The sequence below is a fragment of the Pelobates fuscus genome, chromosome 11 (genome assembly GCF_036172605.1).
Source record: "Pelobates fuscus isolate aPelFus1 chromosome 11, aPelFus1.pri, whole genome shotgun sequence".
Lineage (NCBI taxonomy): Eukaryota > Metazoa > Chordata > Amphibia > Anura > Pelobatidae > Pelobates > Pelobates fuscus.
This window is the reverse complement of record NC_086327.1, coordinates 6,226,223-6,247,540: the sequence shown is the minus strand read 5'-3', so window position 1 is coordinate 6,247,540 and position 21,318 is coordinate 6,226,223. Positions and strand designations below refer to the sequence as shown.

At 38.4% G+C, this 21,318-nt stretch overlaps 1 protein-coding gene across 1 annotated transcript; it reads right to left on the bottom strand.

The window, feature by feature from the left end:
* Window positions 1–1,893: 1,893 nt before the first annotated feature.
* On the bottom strand, window positions 1,894–20,638 carry ATP4A (ATPase H+/K+ transporting subunit alpha). Its single transcript, XM_063436562.1, has 23 exons — window positions 20,531–20,638; window positions 18,377–18,505; window positions 16,966–17,025; window positions 16,347–16,550; window positions 16,136–16,249; window positions 15,711–15,845; window positions 15,409–15,526; window positions 15,034–15,302; window positions 13,577–13,775; window positions 13,323–13,432; window positions 12,966–13,100; window positions 12,440–12,632; window positions 12,088–12,263; window positions 10,399–10,535; window positions 9,618–9,768; window positions 9,115–9,283; window positions 8,309–8,463; window positions 7,022–7,145; window positions 6,387–6,532; window positions 5,074–5,207; window positions 4,770–4,871; window positions 3,065–3,156; window positions 1,894–2,444 (listed from the first exon to the last, which is right to left on the bottom strand). Exons 1-23 carry the CDS (start codon window positions 20,540–20,542, stop codon window positions 2,416–2,418), a joined length of 3,093 nt encoding a protein of 1,030 aa, XP_063292632.1. The 5' UTR covers window positions 20,543–20,638; the 3' UTR covers window positions 1,894–2,415.
* Between the last annotated feature and the right edge of the window lie 680 nt (window positions 20,639–21,318).

The window sequence follows — 21,318 nt, the reverse complement described above, 5'->3', positions numbered from 1 at the left end:
ACAGAGGGGAGGATTTTGTGTGGGAGTGTCTGAGTGTATTGTACGTGTTTATTGGTTGTTTTCCAAAACCCTGTGGGTGGTACTAATGTGTATATAAGAACAATAAACCCACAGCTCTGTCTGTTCCTGCTTGACCTTCAAAACAGAGCCTTCTCTCATTCTTGGGGGGTTTATTGTATGCTGTTCCAGTTCGACTGCTAGGAGTGTAAACCTATTCGTATGTTTTTTCCTATTCGGCTGTTTACAGTATTCATATGTTTGAGAGCATTCATATGCTTCTCCGGTTCGGTGGATTGGTGTCTACAGTAGCTGTGCCTGTGTCTCTGATAGGGGAAGATCTACTAAATGGCTGTTAACCCCTTTTTATGCCTGGGGGTGCCATTACACCCACCATGAGTGAAAAAACATATTTACAATTCTCGATCATTTCTCAGGATTCTCATGAGTGATTCTGTGGGGCAGGGGTCCTTCATATAGCTTCTAGTTAATAGTTTAAAGTTGGACTCTTGATGCGTAAAACTAGGACAACTTTGGTGGGAAAGAATCATAATGTTTTACCAATGTTCTGCAGATGTGACTAATGAGCCTCAACATACAGGATCAATATCCCCTCCTCCCCAGGAATTTCTTATTGAGGCAGTTTAACAAATGATAAGCACTATAATTACTATATAACAAAATCAATAAGACGACACGTGTACTTATTACCCAATTTGTACGTTTGTAGAAATATTCCTCAATGCCATGTTGAACATAATTAGACTTGTGCGATTGGTTTTGGTACTAACTGTTTTGAAAATATAGAAGTGTCCAAATTGCCATAGCGGGAACAGAAAATGAGTAGATCTGTAACTAATCGATTTAGTTTTGGATCCATTATTTTTTATAGCAAATGAGGGGGTAATGAAGCAAAAAACTGAGAGAGAATACATAGTTTTTCTTAATTTTGATCTTTCAGTAGTTTAGTTTGTGATTGCCGTTGTTACTGCTTTCTAATTTGATAAATATGGCAATCACAAACAAGGATAGTAAATTATGGAATTACCTACGAAACACAACTGGAGATCAAAAGCAAAGTTTTTCTTAATTGTGATCTTTCAGCCATTTAGCAGATAACTACCTAAATTGTTAGCTTGTAACGTTGTCACCTTCATTCATTCCCAGTAGGTAATACTAGGCCTATCCTTATTAGCATCACCAATGAAAGTGGATGGCTGTACCTATGATGTCATCGAAAAGCCCATACATTTTTTTATTTTTTTTGTTTGCTTTTTTGGCCTATCAAGTCATGAAATTAACAAATAAATCTTGTGTTTTAAGTTGGTATGTTCTATGTCTTTGATGGCATTATTAGCCCATATCAGCTGTGCTTGTGGAATCAAGACGTGATTTTCTGTGTATCCTAGTTTGAAATTGTCATAAAAAACAGTCATAAGAGAGAGTTAACATTATTGTAACTTATATAAAATGTAATAGTTCTATGACTGGATTTAATATCTAATATTTACTCATTATTGTGACTTCTGCAGTGAGCTAGTGCTGTATCCTATTTATTGCATTTATATTTATATATTCTATTCAGAGAATGAGTATTTAATGGGACGATTACGATACCAATGCCATATATTCCAGTGTTTGCTAATTAAGTTACAACATGTGCTTTTCAACGTCAGTAATCCACACAACCCAAGCTTTGTGACTTAACTCAACCAAACTCAAGCTAAAATAAAGGACACTCCTTGCAGCTTTATCAAGTCAATTTTTGTAAATCCAAGGCGGATAGAGTACACGTCTTCATTTTTATTGTTTTTTAATTTTATTTTAAAGCTGTTTTTATTTTGTAACACCGAAAAATGTCCATTTTATTTTTGAAATGAACAAACGGGACTAGTATAGTTTCACATAATTTATTAGAATATCTCATAACATATTACAAGAGAGCTCTAGAATCACACATCATGCATAAGTGAGCTTTGAACAGTTTTCTGCAATGTCCCGTACCTGCGCAGCGTGGCCCGTGGCAGCAAAAAGGACTGAATCTGTCGGTCTTCCTCTCCGTTCACAGTGAGTTTTTTTAATCCAGTGATTGTTTTGTCGCTATGCTATAGACCTGATGCCAGTACGGTGTTACAGCCTAATGAAGGCAGAACACAGAACTTGGCCTTTCTGAAATAAATTTTCCAGGTGTATATACACACGATTCTCTTTTTGTATATATCTATATAGATTCTTTACAGTTCTTTATATATTTTTTTGTGCTAAATCAAACCTTACAGACTGTTATGTTGGCAGAATTGAAATCAATCAACAAAATGCAAAAGGACGAGAATTGTGTGTACAGGCTCTGTGGAAAGGGAAGCCTGGTGTCCATTCATCTCCGTGGTTAGAAGGTATGACCCAAATCCCGAGAAATGTTTAATAATACAGTTCCTTGTCAAACCAACCTGAAACAAAACAACCACATTCAACATCAGCAATCCTAGAACTCATGGCTTATTTAACCTACTATCACAATTCTTACCAATATGTTATTCTACACCTAAAACACACTTAATGAAGTGTACTTGGTATTCGTTTATTTCTCTCTAGTTTGAAAGGTTCTCTTAAGACCATAATAAAATGGCATATATTTTATTGGCCTCAGTAAAACAAATGTAAGAAAGATAAGTTAATCCACAAAACCTCCCTCACCCTCATATATACTCTAGTTGGGATAACCAGCTTGTAGAGGAATGACTATCTGCTTGAAGCCACTAGTATAATGTGTGTACGTTTGCTCAAAATGTTAGCTCCCTCCCGCTTCCAAACAGTACAGAAATTTCCAATGGGTTATACAATTCCTATATTTCTATTGCAGAAAAGGTGCACAATGCAAGTAAAGGATAATTATAACAGTGAAATTTGTATATAGTGACAGCTGATGAAGTATGGTTTACTATCTTTTTAGTATTTTTGAATTGCAATTTTGCTCTGGCTTTCCGGAACTTTATACATCCAGTAATATTAAATACATTCCCCCCAGCAGACGGATATCGCAACCTCACAGCCCACCATAAACACTCACTTCCTGGATGTCTGCGTATGCCAAGCTTACGAATTTCATCATAAACAAAAATCAAAATGCCAAACGGGAGAGGAACAAGCCACCATTGGAATCTGTTGATATAAAGAAGTGTATTTAGAGACATGAATGCCTTAAACAAGCGATTGATTTTCAGCAGCAAGTCGTACCTTAGAAAGGTAATTTTTACATTATTAAGTCTCTATGGGTCTTATGTCTCTGGGCCATATGTTGCCAGTTATTTAGAAAATAAAATGTATTGCATTGAAGCTGATCTCACTTTTCTTTTCAAATGAAAAAACAGTTTTTCACTCCTTGAACAGGAAGATAGGCTTTAATCATGTCATTGTGTATCTCCAGTTAGGGTGTGAGTGTATTCTGAAAATTACCCTGTTTGCATAATGCTATGTAGCACTTGGGGAATTGTAGAAGAATTTAAAAGCAACATGAATATAATAAATAAATAAATAAAATAGTCAATATAAAAGGTCTTAGATTGTAAGCTTGTTTGAGCAGGGTCTGCTACACCTCGTCAACAAGACCACTTTATCTCAGTGAAGGTCTGGGTGCAGTGGTCTTTTAGTTTTAACCCTGCATGGCAGTGTTTACATTGTTGGGTTTATATCCACCTCTCGCTGCTGTTTTCCTGACAGCCACTAGAGTCACTGCCTCCTCCAGACCGAGTAAAAGTCAATCAAATGCTGCTCATAATGGGATTGGACTGGAGGAGCGTTGCTTTTGTCCACGTTTGCCTATCTCCAATCCATTGCTTCTCTATGAGAAACCAGGATTCCGAGGAGATTATTACGAGGTCAGCAGGCATTCTGGCGACTTCAAAGGAGAAGCTGGAGCCTGCAGAACAAGAGTATTATTTATTTAACTTTACTTTTTAAATGCAAAGGGGGTGGACGGAAGGTGGGGAGGATGGAGGTTGGGGGGGACCCATAGTACTAGAATAATGATTGTTGCTGTTGGGAGTATAGGTTCTCTTTAATATTCCCTCTGTCATTTACTTGTAGTCCGATAGCCCCATCTGTAATATGTTGGCGCTATATAAATGCTTGGATTAATAATTAATAGGACTCAACATTTCCACTTGCTACTAGTTATTATTCAATGAAGATGTAGCCATGGAAAGCCTCCAGACTTGCAGGGGCAAGTAACTTTAAAGCCCAGGCTAGTAGCCTAGAACTTGAAAATATAAGCACTGATTCATCATAAAAATGTGTTTAATGAGGTCTTGTAAAGTTATACCTGAGCATATTCCAGTTTTGTTTTCTAATGTTCCTAACATTTCCAAAATGTCTCCTTCAATATGATGATGGGTCAGAGGAAGGCCTCCTCTAGCAGGCCTCTATAGTCGCTATTATTTTATAAGATTAAGGTATGAACAGTCAGGATATCAGAGTCAAATTCATGCAAAAATAGCTGGACTAGAAATATTATCCAAGTCAGCTGTGTCTTCAGTTTCATCCTACAATCAGAATTCCTGACAATCCATACATCCATGGTGAATAACATTGGAAGTAAAGCTGGATCCCAGCTATTCAAGTATCGCAATCAATGGCAAATAACGGCACCGCTGGACGGTCAGTAACCCGTCCGCTATCTCCGACATTTATTGATGTCACTGCACCATAAAAGGTCCACACAACAGGTCTCTGCACCTAAAAGATTGGTGGTCTATATTTAGGAGAAGCTTGCTTACCGGATTGGCATGAAGTTAAATATATTTGGCATTCCCGGGCAGTAACACAGGAAGCAGCCAAGGCAGACTTGAAAGACAATGGCTATCACCAGAACTTTATTTCTGTAGAGAAAGATAAACCCATTAACATTCCTCAAGGGTGACTTACCATTACAAACAAACATTCTGAAATTGTAACGAAACAGAATTTCAACAATGAAGGTTGTCCACATTTTTTAAATTGTTTTTCCCGTTTATCATGATGGTATATCATAGAACATGGAACGGTTTGAGACAGGTATATTTTGCTAAAGCTGGTATGTACCTGAAGAACCCTTGCTGGAAAGCAGAGAGCCGACGCGTTTTTCTGATGAGGACATCAGAAATCTGACACACCTCAATACTAATGAAGAATACAGTGTAACAGGTATACTGCTGGTACAATCTCTGGCTGAACGTCTGAAAGGGAAAGACATTGGCATCCAATACATCACCAAGGTGATCATTTCAGTAAAAAGGTCAACAATATATTAGTACTTAGAATCTTCTTTTTATATTATTTATAAAAAAAACATTTTTTGGTTGGCATTATTTGAGAAAGAATATCTAAATTAAAAACATAGATACTTTAATATATCGAATTAAGGTAACTCAGGGTATATAAAGAAATGAAGGCTAGGACACGTGGGCAGATATAGACTTGAAAGTTAGGTTTTATGTCTGTTTTTTTTCCTCTTTAAATGCCTGTTTTAACTACTTTAGCTAAACTACCCTTAACATGTCCCTTCCCTTCACCTCCAACATAAAGTCTGTAACCTTGATGGAGGAATGGCATATATTGTGTGGAATTATAGCATGTTGGGAGCCCCTATCTCCTTTGGTTTCATTTCCGTAGAACACGAATGGTAGCTTTGTCCTTCGAGAAGTTCATAGAGTCTCAGCATTGTCCATGCAATTCCAAATTATTATAAAATATTTTATTATAGTGTGGGTTCTTCAGACAAGCCCTTGCTGACTTTAGACCATTACTGGGGAGAGTAACATATGTTATACTTTTAAAGCCATATACCTTTTGTATTTGTCTGTGTATATTGTATGTTCTCCACTAATTGTGCAGCGCTGCGGATTCTGTTGGCGCTTTATAAATACCAGTAATAAATAAATAAATATGTCAGTCCAACTCCTAATGAGCTACAGCACCTCTAATCCTTTGTTAGTCAGCTGTTGTACATTGAGCCTTTAACCCCTTAAGGACACATGGCATGTGTGACATGTCATGATTCCCTTTTATTCCAGAAGTTTGGTCCTTAAGGGGTTAAGACACGTAGGGAGGAGGTGAGATTCCAGAATGTAGACTCTTGGTAACTTTCATTCTTAGATATTGTGATTCTGCCTTTCTGGTCAGCAAACAACGCCCTCAATTTCATATATTTTTCGATATAAAAATCATATGTATATATAAAATCACAAATATATACACAAAATCAAAATATGCAAATATTACAATTTAAAAAAAAAAATTAGATCATTTTAAAAGCTTATCCAAAAATATAAAATCAAGGCCTATATTTCCCATTTTAATCACTTTCTAAAAAAGCTCAATATCACCAGATAGAAGATTTAACAGTAAAATCGCACCCATTCCTGTCCGTAGCTGTCCTGCAGGTCCTGTAAATGCTGATCTTCCCACTGGGCACGAAGTCCTAGGCAGTACGCAGGATACCAGCCCTCCTGCGCCATGACGGTAAAATAATCAGCAAAGCCGGCAAATGATTGAATTACACCTGAAAGAGTTTGGGATAATGAAACAAATATCAATAGTAAACTGGAAAAATGGGATCTGTATCTCTGCATTAAATACTAAATAACTGCGTCATTCACTAAACTCTGAATTGTCAGTGCTCAAAATAGTTACATAGTTACATAGCTGAAAAGAGACTTTGTTTTTTGCTGTTGATCCAAAAGAAGGCAAAAAACCCAGTTTGAAGCACTTCCAATTTTGCAACAAACTAGGAAACAAATTTCCCTTTTGACCCCAGAATGGCAGTCAGATGTATCCTTGGATCAAGCAGCTATTACCCTAAATAAAATTCAAAGTAAGTTTAAAGTTTTAATAGACAAATCGGAAAGTTTCTCTCAGGCAGCTGTATTTTTCTGTATATCAATTGTAACCTAAAAATGGTAAATGGCTTTTGGGCCAGAAGGTAATGATGTTCCATGCAGAGCTGTACGTAACACGAAGTATAGTGATTCCTTGTTGTCTGACAACTTACCGATCTGGAAATAGGAATAGACGGCCAGAGCCTCATTTACCAAACGGTCCCTGCGCGGGTTTCTGGGCTTCAGGTGCATGATGTCACTCTCTGCCTTTTCGTATGCCAGAGACACTGAGGGGAACTGCAGAGAGGGACACACAACGTTTAACTTGTACTTAAAATATACATCATATAATGCCCCAAAAGAATATAGCACCCTCCTGGTAAATATTGCACTAACTCTTCGGAGACAGGGCTCTCTCCACAAATAGTTAATATTGCACTAACTCTCCAGAGTCATGGCCCAAAGACAATTGTCATCTGTCTCAGCAACATTTATGTCACAAAATGTGGTCATTAAAAAAATACCTGAGGTTGTGTCCTTAATAACCATAACATGTTGGTGACAATACTGATATGTATTAATATTTTCCTATTTTTAGGAATGGTCTTCCAAGTGTTCCAGTGTGAAATGTCTCATCACAGGCATGTGCAAGGGGTGGGACACCCTAACAAGGGGATGCTACTACATTTAAGTCCCACCTCTGAATTAATTTCAAGTTAGACATTGCTGGTAATATAAAACAAAAAGACATGCAGGTTTGGTAAGAGTTAGCATTGAGTAAACGTGGCGTTTGATAACGCATTCACTGGGTGCCCACGCTAGTGACATGCGCTGACAATGGTTATGTAGGTGGGCCTGCTGTCGGCACTTGGAAATCCACTATGTTCTAACAACTGATTGGTTGTCAGGTGCTGGCCAATCAGATACTGATTTTTCCTGTCAATAGTGGCGTTGGCCTGTCGCTGTCATTGACACATTTTGACACAATGAAATATGCTTTCTCTGGACCAGCATTGACTAACAGACATGAGTGAGGCCTGTCTCTATAGATAGTCAACCAGCACGGCATATAACATTCAGCGTGCACCAACCAACTATTAGCAACTCTGTGGCTGTTAAAATTAAGGGATTGTGTCACGAAATGGACAACTGTTGAAAATTCGCAAATGAAATTTAAACATTTAATTCAAAATAACTGAGCCGAATCTGGCACTCTATGTGTTGTAACACTGCTATTTTAGTCTACCTGCAGTTACCACAATTCACCGTTTAGTGACTAACCCCCTATGTCTTGACTTCACACAGTGCCTGAAAGCGATACAGTTTGTCAGGGTTATGGATGTACCATATGTCATGCAGGCTAATCCCAGACGGTTAGCAAAGTCTCAGCAGGAAATAGATTAAATATAAGATTTGAAAAATCCTAAGAGGCTGACTCAGCCAGACGGGTCCCTACTCACAATGTCCGTAGCCAACTCAATAAACAAGATGGTGATGCAGCCCAGGGGTAGGGGCACACTGGCCGTTATGTAAATCAGATATGGCGCCAGTTCTGGGATGTTCTTGGTCAGAGTATAAGCAATGGATTTCTTCAGGTTATCAAAGATCAGACGACCTGGGGTGGAACGAAGACATATTATCAGTCAATTAATTAAACCATAATACCGGTTTTATATAAAAACATGTTTATGTGCTAGCGGCTCAGGTGAGATTAGGGGAAATGTTCCCAAAGTGCAGCAGTTACCATGGAAACCAACAGACAGTTCATTGAGATCATTCTCTATTTAGGACCTTGTCCCAGAATTGCTGTTTATGCAGGAACCCCATTATTTATTAAGGCATTACACAATGTGTCACTCATCATGGGAACAAGGGGAATTATTCTATCAATGATTACTGCGTTGTGCAAAGTTTGCCCCACATTTCCAAGCACAGCATATTTCTATAAACCTCCTTTTTAGAAATGCGTGAACTGCAGGGCTTCCGTTTGTGCTGTGGCTCGTGTGTGTTGTTATACATAGAAGCAATAATGCTAAATAATTGTATATTGACTTAGTTTAGCTGTAGAGATAAGTCTTTCAAACTCAAATGAAACAATAGGTTTCTAGAAATATTGACATAAATAATATTGTGAAATTTGGAACCTACGTAAACATTAAATTGACGTTTCTCTGTTGATGTAATTTCATTTTCTGGCCTGAACCAGGTGACATACAGTATAACTGAATGCAGATACAGTGGATGACGTGCACCGATCTTCTCTTACCTTGCTCCACTCCTGTGACAATGGAAGCGAAGTTATCATCCAAAAGGATCATATCAGCTGCATTCTTTGCAGCATCAGATCCCGCAATTCCCATCGCAACCCCAATATCGGCTTTCTTTAGAGCAGGAGAGTCATTGACACCATCCCCTGTTACAGCCACGATGGCACCCTACGTGAAGGCATAAACATTGAGAAGAGATGTCTTTTGGGGTGTTAGGTGACAGCAGAGAGTACTTTAGGGACATTGACACAGTTTGTTAGTGAGAAACCTGAATTTAGGAAATTATACATTATATATTAGGGATGTCTATCTGTGGATTTTCAGATTGTCCATGAATAGACTTCTCTGTTGTAGAACTTTATCATTGCAACTGGCAAATAATTTAGATTAATCTAAATTCTAGGACACAAACAAGCACCCTGCAGCAGCTTCCCAAAGTTCAGCATTAGGAAGGAGGGAGCTTGGGTTTTGTGAGTGTCCATTTTACTATTATGGAATTTACCAGCTTTTGGCAGCTCTCCACGATGATCAGTTTCTGTTGGGGGGAGGTTCTGGCGAATACCATTTCAGGGTGCATCTTCAAACATTCCACCAGCTCTTCAGTGGACATGTCCTTCAACTGCCCCCCGTTAATCACACAGGCCCGGGCATCACTATAGAATAAGCATTCAATTATAACATGCAACCATATGCAGCTTTGGATACGACTACATGAATCATTCCCAGATTTACACACGGATCAGTAATATTTTAATTGCTTCCGAGTGTTTGCGATTACCACCTCAGCAGAAAGACTTCTCTCCAGTTATCTACCAAGAGTCAACTGAGCTTCCAATGGTAAATGAGTCAGATGCAAACATACACAATGCTGACTCTACATTGTGACATAAAAATATGACAAACTTCTATGCCCACGGGCACTGCTAAACACAATAGGGCAGGTGTAGAGAGCCCCAAATAATATTCTTAGTATCCAAACCAAAGATTTTAAGGTGTACAACTGTCATCAAATATGCTTATTAACGTTATTTTGCTATCAAGTGACAGCAGAGGTGGTTGTAATGTTGCCCTTTTTACGTTAGAAATAAAGGGGTCAATCTTTATAATAATATATAAAAACACATTGCGGCCTCCTTGAATTTTGGGGTATATTTTTCATATTCCCGTAGAAATCTGGACGCAAGTTGTTCAGAATTTACTGAGAGATACAGATTGCATCCTGTATTTCCAGCTGGCTGATGGCCTGGTCTGGTTCCCTGTATGAGTTGGCTCGTTGCTCGTACCGTTTGTTCACTTGTTCCACAGGGATTCGCAGGCGGGCAGCAATGTCCTCTACGGTCTCACTGCCCTCTGAGATGATGCCCACACTGGCTGCAATGGCCTTAGCTGTGATTGGATGATCGCCAGTCACCATAATTACCTGGGAAACAAACAAAATAAGTTTTATTATATTTCTTCATTCTTCCAATTTCTCATTATTTAAATTTCTATTTCTCACTTTTCTCTGTTTATTTCCCTATTTCTTCTTATTTGCAAGTTTTCTCTCTTATTATCTCAGTCCTGTCTCTTCCTCTCTGTCTCCTTCCTTCTCTCTCTGTTAATGCCTCTTTTTCTCCCTTCTCACTAGACTGGATTTGTCTAACATTTTGTATCGCACTCACCTCCTTGCGATCCACGCAGCCCTCCTCCTGCCACGCAGTCTGACTGCTCCATGCGGCTGCACGGCAGGACAGACAGGAGAAGTGATGTCACGCCGGGTCTTAAAGTGACAACGTCATCATTGCGACCCTGATCCAATTTGAGTCGCAATGATGATGTGGACCAATCTGAACATAGGTAAGAATATTTAAGGCTTGTTTTAGCCCTCATTCATTGCCCTATCGTGGTTTCTTGTTGGATCCTCGTTAGCGCTCCTACTGATTCTCTTGTGATTTCCTGGGTTTGACGTCAGCTCCATATTTGACTTTGTGATTTATGGTATCCTGACCCGGCTTCATATTCGACTTGTGATTTTCTGGTATCCTGACCCGGCTTCGTATTTGACTTTGTGATTTCTGGTATCCTGACCCGGCTTCGTATTCGACTTGTGATTTTCTGGTATCTTGACCTGGCTTCGTATTTGACTTTGTGATTTCTGGTATCCTGACCCGGCTTAGTATTTGACTTTGTGATTTCTGGTATCCTGACCCGGCTTCATATTCGACTTGTGATTTTCTGGTATCCTGACCCGGCTTCGTATTTGACTTTGTGATTTCTGGTATCCTGACCCGGCTTCGTATTCGACTTGTGATTTTCTGGTATCTTGACCTGGCTTCGTATTTGACTTTGTGATTTCTGGTATCCTGACCTCGGCTTCGTATTTGACTTTGTGATTTCTGGTATCTTGACCTGGCTCCATATTTGACTTTGTGATTTCTGGTATCCTGACCCGGCTTCGTATTTGACTTTGTGATTTCTGGTATTCTGACCAGGCTTCGTATTCAACTTGTGATTTTCTGGTATCTTAACCCGGCTTCGTATTTGACTCTGTGTATTCTGTTTTCTTGACCTTGTTTCTTGTTATGTTTAAAATATTAAGTCCGGCCATTCTAAGACTCGGTAATACGTCTTTCAGAACCACCTTTTGTGAGATTCCTCTTTCCTGTGTGTTGGGGTACGACTCCCGTGACACATTTTCACTTTATTCTCTGGTTCTGTTGGGTTTTTATTGCTCATTTTGGTCTTACAGTTTTTTGATTTCTATTAATATATTTATTTATACATTGGTATATTTTTTTATATATATGATACATTCTTTGATATTTCAATTTTTGGAAAACATTTCTTAAACGTTTATCCAGAAAAATGTAATTATATAATATTTTAATTATTTAAAATAAATATTTTCACAAATATTATATCTACGTCTTAGTTTAAACAGCATCTTTTTTATTTTCATTTAAAGAACCTCTAACATAATTCCTGATACTTACCCGAATTCCTGCAGTCCTACATTTCATGACAGCATCGGGCACGGTGGCACGAGGTGGGTCAATCATGGAGATAAGTCCAGCAAAGCACAAGCCACTAGTTGGGAAATTCATATCTTCTGTGTCAAAATTAAAGCCACGAGGGAAATCCTTCTCATTCAGATAAAGATGGCAGAATCCTGTGAATAATGGAGGAATGAGGAACTCACTTAATAATAATAATAATAATAATAATAATATATATTTAAACTATGCATATAAAGGAATACTAGAAGATATATCTTTAATGTGTATGAAAATATATGTTTAAGAATACATTCAGCTTTTATGGCCACCTGTGTTTTTCTGGCCTTACCCAGCACTCTCTCTCCCAGTCCACCGAGGTCCATGTATGCAGTCTGGAAGGCCTCTTGCCACTGTTCATCCAGAGGCAGCTCCTGACCTTTAATCATGATCGTGGAACATCTTTCTAAGATTCTTTCAGGGGCTCCTTTCATCACTAGAAGGTAACGGAGGTCCAGAGGGTCCTGAAGCTCATGAATAGATAACTGGAGAGAGAGAGAGACGTTTATTTTTAGATAGTAATCATTTCTAGATTTAAGCTCCTCAAAAACATCTTGTTTCTAGTTAACACTTGTTAGTTGTTTTCTGTTATATTCCCACATGAAAATTGTAAAACATCATGAAAAATGTTGGCACTATCTAACTAATAATAGTGATAATAATAATAATAATAATAATGTTATAACACTTCTAATAAAAACAGAATTTTAATCAAACGATTACAATTTGTTTTCATGCTAGTTTATTATACAAGTGGGCATTCAAAGTAATTTTTCCTGGTAAAGTTTAATATCTCAGCATCGCTTGCCCTTGCTCACCTGAAACTTGTTGGTTGAATTAAATGGAACCTCTGTAATCTTCTTGAACCGTTCTCGATACTCCATTACATTGCCGACTGTCAGCTCTGAAAACTTTAGGAGGGCCGTCTCAGAAGCATCTCCAATGACGATCCTCTGTGAGAAAATACCAGGGCTATTAATATGCTTTAATTAGTTGCATTCAATTGTCTGTTCGTTGGCACTAAATGGAACAGCAGTGAGATTTGATCACTAAGTGGACCTTTTTTTTTTTTGGTGGACCGTAGAATATGGTACTGGCTGCTGCCTCATTTGACCAAATTTCATGAAAACACTTTGCTTCTCTTTCTGCAGAATATTTGTGTTCCAACTTCCTACCTTTGGTATGGGCACTCCATCCTGTCCTCCTCTAAAGGCTGCTCGGTTGCATAGGGTGACTACCTTGCTTAGCGCTCTCCAGGTGTCTGATGTCTGGTCAAAACTTTGACCTAAAATATAGAAGATTCAGAAATCACAACCTAAACTTAGACAAGGTAAAATATGAACCGATGGGCCTATGAACAAATCAGATTGTGGAGTAATATTTTCTGTTGCTTTTATCTTTAAAACCTTAATCTTTTAAGGAATGTCACCTGATTGATCTTCTGTGGTGTCCGCTGAGTGGATATGATTGTCAAACCACAAGTGAGATACAGTCATCCTGTTTTGGGTCAGTGTTCCTGTTTTGTCTGAGCAGATCACGGATGTAGAACCCAAAGTCTCCACAGCTTCAAGATTCTTCACCACACAGTTTTTACGGGCAAGACGCTTAGCTGTGAGCGAGAGACATACCTGCCACAGGAAGGATTATGTAGAGATAAAAAAAATATTACCATTTATGCAAAATATCCACTGTATCCACGCAATAATTCATAGCACATCAAATATTTCAACTTCTTAAGCGTTAGCGGCAAACCACTTCCATAGGGGACAAGATCTAACGTTGAGTAATTTTTCCAGAGATAATTTTAATGTTGCTTTCATCATTGCAAACTCTAGTTTACTCGTCAGTGATCAGTGAAAACCAGACTTGTGCACGGTCGGAAAATTTGGTTTGTCCAAATAAATTTGTACAGAATGTTTTGTATTTTCGAGTAGACTGATATTTATTCATGTGGCGGGTGGTTCAGCTTTTCCAAGCATCATCTATGCAAAAATTTTGTAAAACCGATTCGGACAAACAAAAATGGCAAAATATAAATAGTATGTATAATAGATATTATATATATTTTACCACATTTGGTTCACAGATCAAGTCAGAAAATCTAACCAATAGAGGGAGAAAGAATAGGAGCAGGATTTTTATCTTTTTTTTGATACATTGCATAAATATTAAATATATAATATATAGATGTACGTTTTCTTTTTTACTGCTCCTTCGTTTTCCCTCTAATAGTCCCTTCCCACTTGATCTGTGAATAAAAATCAACATTCAGTAGCTGTCCCCTAACCATCAATCATCTCCTTTTTTATGCGCCATGGACGGTGTGACGAACTGAGCCTCGTCACGGGTTGGAGGGGCCTGCTGGCCAGCCTCTTACCAAAAGACTATGGGCCCTTTACAAACTATGTGAACAGACCTTGTTTGAAACCACATGTACAAGTCTAGTGAAAACATAAATTTACACTTTGTGGGACATTTTCAACCATCTCCATGAGCAGTTTTATATCCCCTGTTACCAGTGTGGCAAAAACATTCAGTTGATTGCAATTATAAAAGGAGATTTTAAGTGTTTGCTCGTCCTCAGTCATATAATTCCACCGCATTCAGTACATTTTACCATAAATATTATTTATATAGAGTGATTGTAAGGCAAAGGTTTTACAATCTTTAGACGTGTGTAAAGAAAAGCTACCACACAGCATTCAGGGGATCTGTCCTTTCGTCGAGCGAATCTGTTGATGTATTACAGTAGGTAGAAACCAGAGATTTTTTTCTGATTATAAATTGATTTAAAAAAAATGAAATGATGATATCAATGATCCCCAGTGATATATATCATTCTATTATGGGATGTTTTGGTATTTTTGTTATCAATTGGTCTCTTACCGTGACAGTAGCCAGAAGACCCTCAGGGACATAGGCCACCACGATAGCCATAAAGAACACCATAGCTCTCAGGAATGGATACCCAATCACCATAGCAACAACAAAGAAGGTGGCTCCAAAGAAGATGGCAAGTCCAGCAATGATATCCACAAAGTGCTCAATCTCAATGGCTATGGGAGTTTTCTCGTTACCCACGCCTGATGCCAGACTTGCAATGCACCCAATGATGGTACGGTCTCCGGTGTTGATTATCACCCCTGTGGCTGTACCTGTGGTTTGGTAGACTGAAAGTTAGTGGCTTGGAAAACAAAACACCCAACGCTCTAGTGAAAGCAATATTCCAAACTGATTGATTCTCCCCAAAATTATACTCACCTTCAAGGCACATAGTGGAGAAGAAGGCTATGTTTCTGGTTTCCAATGGGCTCTCATGGGTGTATTCTGGGGACCGAGTTTGAGGCTCAGACTCCCCTGTCAGAGAGGAGTTATCCACCTATTGAAAAATGCAATGATGGATTATGGAAGCTTGGTTATCGACAGACAGAGCAAAATATTTTTTATCTTTAAAATAAGCAACGGATTCAGAGAATCTCCTGGGAATTCACATTGTACTCAATAACCTTGTGTGTGATAATACAAAAATAGTATCTACTTATGGAGACACTTTAATTCTGTACCTTGCATCCCTGTGCTGTTATAATCCTTATATCGGCTGGCACGCGGTCACCTCCTTTGATCTCCACCAAATCTCCAACTACCAGCTGGTTGGCATTAATCTGAGACTTTTCCCCGTCTCGCACCACAGTGGCTTGCTGTGATAGAAGAGAATCGTTTGATGAAATTATACGAATGTCATCAGTGCATTTCTAACAGTAAAACTCAATTTATTTTTCTTTCTTTTTTAATACATTTACTTTTTACCAATGAAAAATGGTATTTGTCCTCAAAAATATATTACTGTCTATATGACCACCAGGAGGCAGTGTTTGCAATGAACCAGAGATACCAACTAGCTCAGTGTACGAATAAAAGAAGTGAATGTTGGTGTAGAGAACCATCAAGGCTGATATAATGAATAATTTGAATGCTTTTTCTCCGATACCTGTGGGACTAGATTCTTGAAGCTAGCGATGATGTTGGTGCTCTTGAATTCCTGGTAATAGCCAAAGCAACCTGTGACCACGACAACCATAATGAGGGTAACGGCGAGATACAGCTGGAAGACAGAGAGATGGCAGTGAGATGGGTTTGTTGGAGATTGGATGGTTAGAGGACCGTATGGTCAAAGGCCGGGATGGACTGTGTATACTCACATTGTCTGCACTGGTGAGGTCACCTTCTGACTCCTGAATACCAAAAGCAATCAGGCAAATACTGGCTGCCACCCACATCAGGCACTGCAGCCCCCCTGCCAACTGACGGGCAAACTTCACATACTCAGGGGTTCCTTTGGGGGGTTTCAATTCATTCGGGCCATCCCGAAGCAGAACCTCCTCGGCAAAGCTGGTCTTCAGACCCTGGCGTAAGACAGGAGGCCCATAGTTTATAACAGAAGGTTATATTCTTACATATATTTATATAAACTAATTTAGGGAATGGCATGCATGGCAGTTAGAATCTGTGCCCGGCAATCTAAAACCGTGTAAATACAAACATAATTTCAACATTGTGGTCCCTCTGTTACCTTAACACAAAAGTTGTTTTTAGCTTAAAATCTTAAAATTCCAAAATTGCTCCACACCTGTTTCTTTTTTATTGTGCCCCCCCCTCCCATGGCTGCTGATGTCCTATATTTTGATTTCATCATCTTCCAACGACCCCTGGCCTTATCAATGGCAGGTTTGCAAACAGTAAGGATCCAGTGATAGTTCAGGAAGGGCTTGTATCCATGACATCATGCTTCATTCAACCCAATGATCTTCGCATACTCACCCTGGTCACGTTTGTCGAATATTTTAACTCTAATTCTTCTATAGAAATCTCATGATCATTCTGCAAAGAGAAAATCATTTTTATTTTATTTTATTATTTTCATATTTCAATTATAAACATATTTTGAAGTGATGGGCCATCTAATCCATATTGTATTGTCTTTGCCCCTCCACACAAGGGGAGGAAGATGGGGGTACTTTGCTGGGCACCTCCTTTATGATATCTAATCATTTCCATGGAAGAAGGGCAGTTAGCTACAATGGTGTGATATAAGGGAGGCTTTAAAGAAGCAAGATTGGATCATATTGAGCAGCCTCATCTTCACCGCCTCCCCTCCCCCCCGCCCAAGAAATGGAGATGATGAGCACCTATTGGCACAATGCAATCTAAAACATTCACAAACTGGAAGAATCTGGTTTAATTAACAAAATGCTAATTAACATTAATTATCACTGTTTGGGGAGATAGTAGACAAGTCACAATAAAACCATATGTATTTTTTATGTAAAGGTTTAAACTAAGTATTTCTTTAATTTCACTATCCTCATTTCATTGACATTTTCCCCAGACCGCACTTTAAATGATGATAATGTTTTCTTCCTGTGATGAAATCTCTTCAATGCCTCGACCTTTGTGTGAGACTGATCTGAACTTTCTGTCTAACTCAATATCTACTTTTACTGAGACAATCAGAGGAGAAAGGCATTCATAAACTAAGTGGTTTTTTTATAGATTCCTCCAGTCTCCATGCAGGATTCAATTCCCGCGATCAATAGTGGATTTTTATCATTATTATATGAAAAGTGTAGAAATTACTTATTGCCCAATACGTAACCACTTCCACAACAGAGAACCCCATCACCTTTTGCCCCAACGGCAAGCTAACCTTAAGATACTCTGTGTGTGGGCAGAGTAGATCACACAGAAACCTGCAATGGGGATTTACAGAAAATCCATAGTGATACAAAGTATCTGCACTAGCGTGTACGCATTGCTTTCTACCTGCTGTCTGTCTGTCTCTTGTAACGAAACAGGAGATTATTTCATCTTTTCCTATGTGAGCGATGTTCTGTAATTGCTTTGGCCATTACCCTGTGCATTATCAGCTCCATTCACTGAGACTCAGGGTACATTGGTGTTTAGGTATGTCAGTAGCAGCCAAGCCTCATCCCTACCCTGTCTGTCCTGGTACTCTCGCCATCACATTCAGTATCGTGCCAGTAATACAAGGGGAGCGGTCTACAGACCACATTATTGTAAAAATCCTCAAACAACAGCAACAAGCTATTGTCCTCCGATCAGAGTCCTGATTCTATCCCCATCTCCCCCCCACATTCTGACACTTTCACCATCTCCTTCCAGATCCTGATTCTCCCCTCCCCTTTCTCATCTAAAGCCCCCACTTTCTTACAATGTCCATCTCTCTCTTCATGTTTTCCATTCGATCCTTCTTTTTTCCTTTGTCTTTCTTCTTAATCTTTGCGTCCATGTCTCCATTTTTCCCTCTCTCCACCTCCACCGAGTACAGGTCATATTCATCCTAAATGAAAAAAAAAAGAAAAAAAAAAAAAGAAAATTTAATTTTCAACCACAGAGTTCATCGAAATGTTCACCACACTACGTTCAATTAGTATTTTTTCAGAAAAATCCTGTAAAAATCCAGTAATTCTTACTGAATAACAGGGGTATTCATTAACGTGAGAATTTAAACTGAAATCTGAAATTCACTTTGATTTCTCGTTTTATTATAATTTATTATAAATAATCCTGGTAGCCTGCTGTATTACATAAATCTACTTCTGGGTAAATAATACTATGTAAATATCAAGGCATGATCTCTAAAATGTACAATGTCACCTGTGCAGTCAAAACACGATAAAAATTGATATCTTATCGACAGAAACAGAATGTTCTAAGAATGTTGGTTAAACCTCTGATCTCACTTTTCACTGCTCAAACATGTTAACATATTATATCAGTGCAGAGCAAATACATCCTCGGATACAAGGTGGCTTAGAGGTCAATGTAACAGGACATTATTACATTATAATATAACCATTAGAGGTTAGGGGATTTATTCACTAAACAGAGAGGTGGTTTATGGAAACTATCTTTTAAAACTGACGCCGGAATATTTGGAATAACTGGAGTTGGAGTTATTACTTATAGTAAGTCTATTTTGACCTGCAGATTGTATCAGCAAAAATATGAAATACAAATGCTAACAGGACAATTAACTAATATGTGGATAGTCAGGAAAATTATGTGAATTTCAACTTTTAGACGATAATTACCAAAAAGAAAACTCAATAAAAAAAATAAATGGACAAACGGAAAACAACGACGACTTAGGGAAATTTGTCCAATTTGGCAGTTGCGATCTACAATTTCAAATTTACTTTGATTTCACTTAGAATTTCCAACAATACACACCATTGTGAATAACACTGTTACCACATGGAAGGCAGACATATATAACATTATTTCATGACAAACTAAAGAACAGTACGTTCACAGACACCAAATAAAAAAAGCAACTACAGTGTTTGGAAATAACATCACAAACAGTGAAAACAAACAGCAGAAAGATAAAACAACGAGAACACCAATAGAAAACGTCTGACAGAGTTATTTACTAAAGTGAGGACGGTCGGAATTCAAAGTGAAGTTAGAAAATTTAAGGCTAAAGTTGACAAACTTAGAAATTCACCTTGGCTTCCAATTTGGGTGCTCTGGACTCTGATTTGAAATTCTGTTTGAATTCACATTGAATTCCCCGTAATTCTCCATATAGTAAATAAACATGTAAAGAATATCTGCTCGTATAACTCATAAAACCACAGACATAAAGTGAAGGTTCCCCAAGCGTAGCTCTCGTGATGTCGGGGTACACATTAAAGGGTTGGGAAGGTTAGTCTCATGGAAGAGTTTGTATGATATCTCTGCAAATGTATGAATGATCAGTGGGGACTTGATCATGTTATGGACCCCTGAGCAGATAAGTCTCCTGTAAGATAAGTATCGGATTTCCTCCACCACCTCCTCTTTTTATATTCTTCTTCCTTTGTGTGCTATTCTATATGCAATGACCTTACTGTACATTCCTTTCCCAGTGACCTGCTCTAGACTCTATAATGATAAACTGACATTTTTAATGACCTAGAAAACAGTTTTTCAACCTTTTTCAGACCAACACAAACTTATATAAGAGTAGGTTTTTCAAAAGTCACACCTATGTTTTCTCTTTTTTTCCTTCCACAGTAGCTTATAAATTGCACATTTACATGAAGCCTTACTAGAAAGACGTGCATTTAATATCCAAACTGTTGGAATTAATGGCCAGATGGGAATTCAAATTTTAACGCTGAAACACATTTTGAAATCTAAAATTAAGGACTGCATTCAGCCTACTATAGTCCTGACGTCAATCTGATTGTAGCGCACTTTGGCGGGGCTCTAGGCACACTAGTTGAAAACCACCGCTCTAGAATAGCAACTAGAATTTGTATCTCTCCGAGGGTTCTGATAGACTTTAGGTTCCGTGGTGTGCCTCAGAAAAACTCACCTTCTTCCCCATGTTGGTTGCTTGCTTGGTATTTTAGGGGATTCTGGCCAGGTTGATGGTTGGTGCCAACAGATCTTGGCTGGCACATGGGGCACTTTTTAAAGCCCCAAAACTTCCCCCTCCCAGGTCCTCAGAGTACATCACACGCCCAGCTCACTCTCGACACCTTTACGTCTGTCCCTCAGATCCAATCTCAGGGTGGAGATAAAACAAGGACAATTAGATTGCAAGACTTTCTCCTGCCCTTCAATACCCTCCAGTGAATGAAAACAATGTGTGCCATATCCAGGATTCACGGCAGGTTTTAACTGCTCCTGCATTTGTCAGATTAATTAAAAAAATTATAGTGGAATAAGTTATATGTTTCATTTTTATTTATTTATTAACAAAGCAATAGCTGCAGTATTATAAAAGTATCAACGCAAGAACAGAAACCTAATGTGTACAAAACAAACAAACAAACAAACATGTGAGGAGTTAGAAATGAGTTCTGTCTTTATTTCCCATGGTCGTTCCTGCAAGCTGCCTGCGTCATAAAAGACCGCGTTCAGGTATTAATAATGTCAAACGGCAGATAATAAATTATACAAAGAAACACAACGTAAAATAAGGTTATTCACTAAAACATGAACTATCAGTTAGCCAAAACTGGGACAGTTCTCCAACGTATTCACCAGTTTTCAAGTTCAACTATTCAGGCTGACAATTTACAATTCTTTTATCATTTCCTGACAGTTCATAGTTTAAGTATAATTTTATATTTTTGCACAAAATGTCTGTCTTCATTT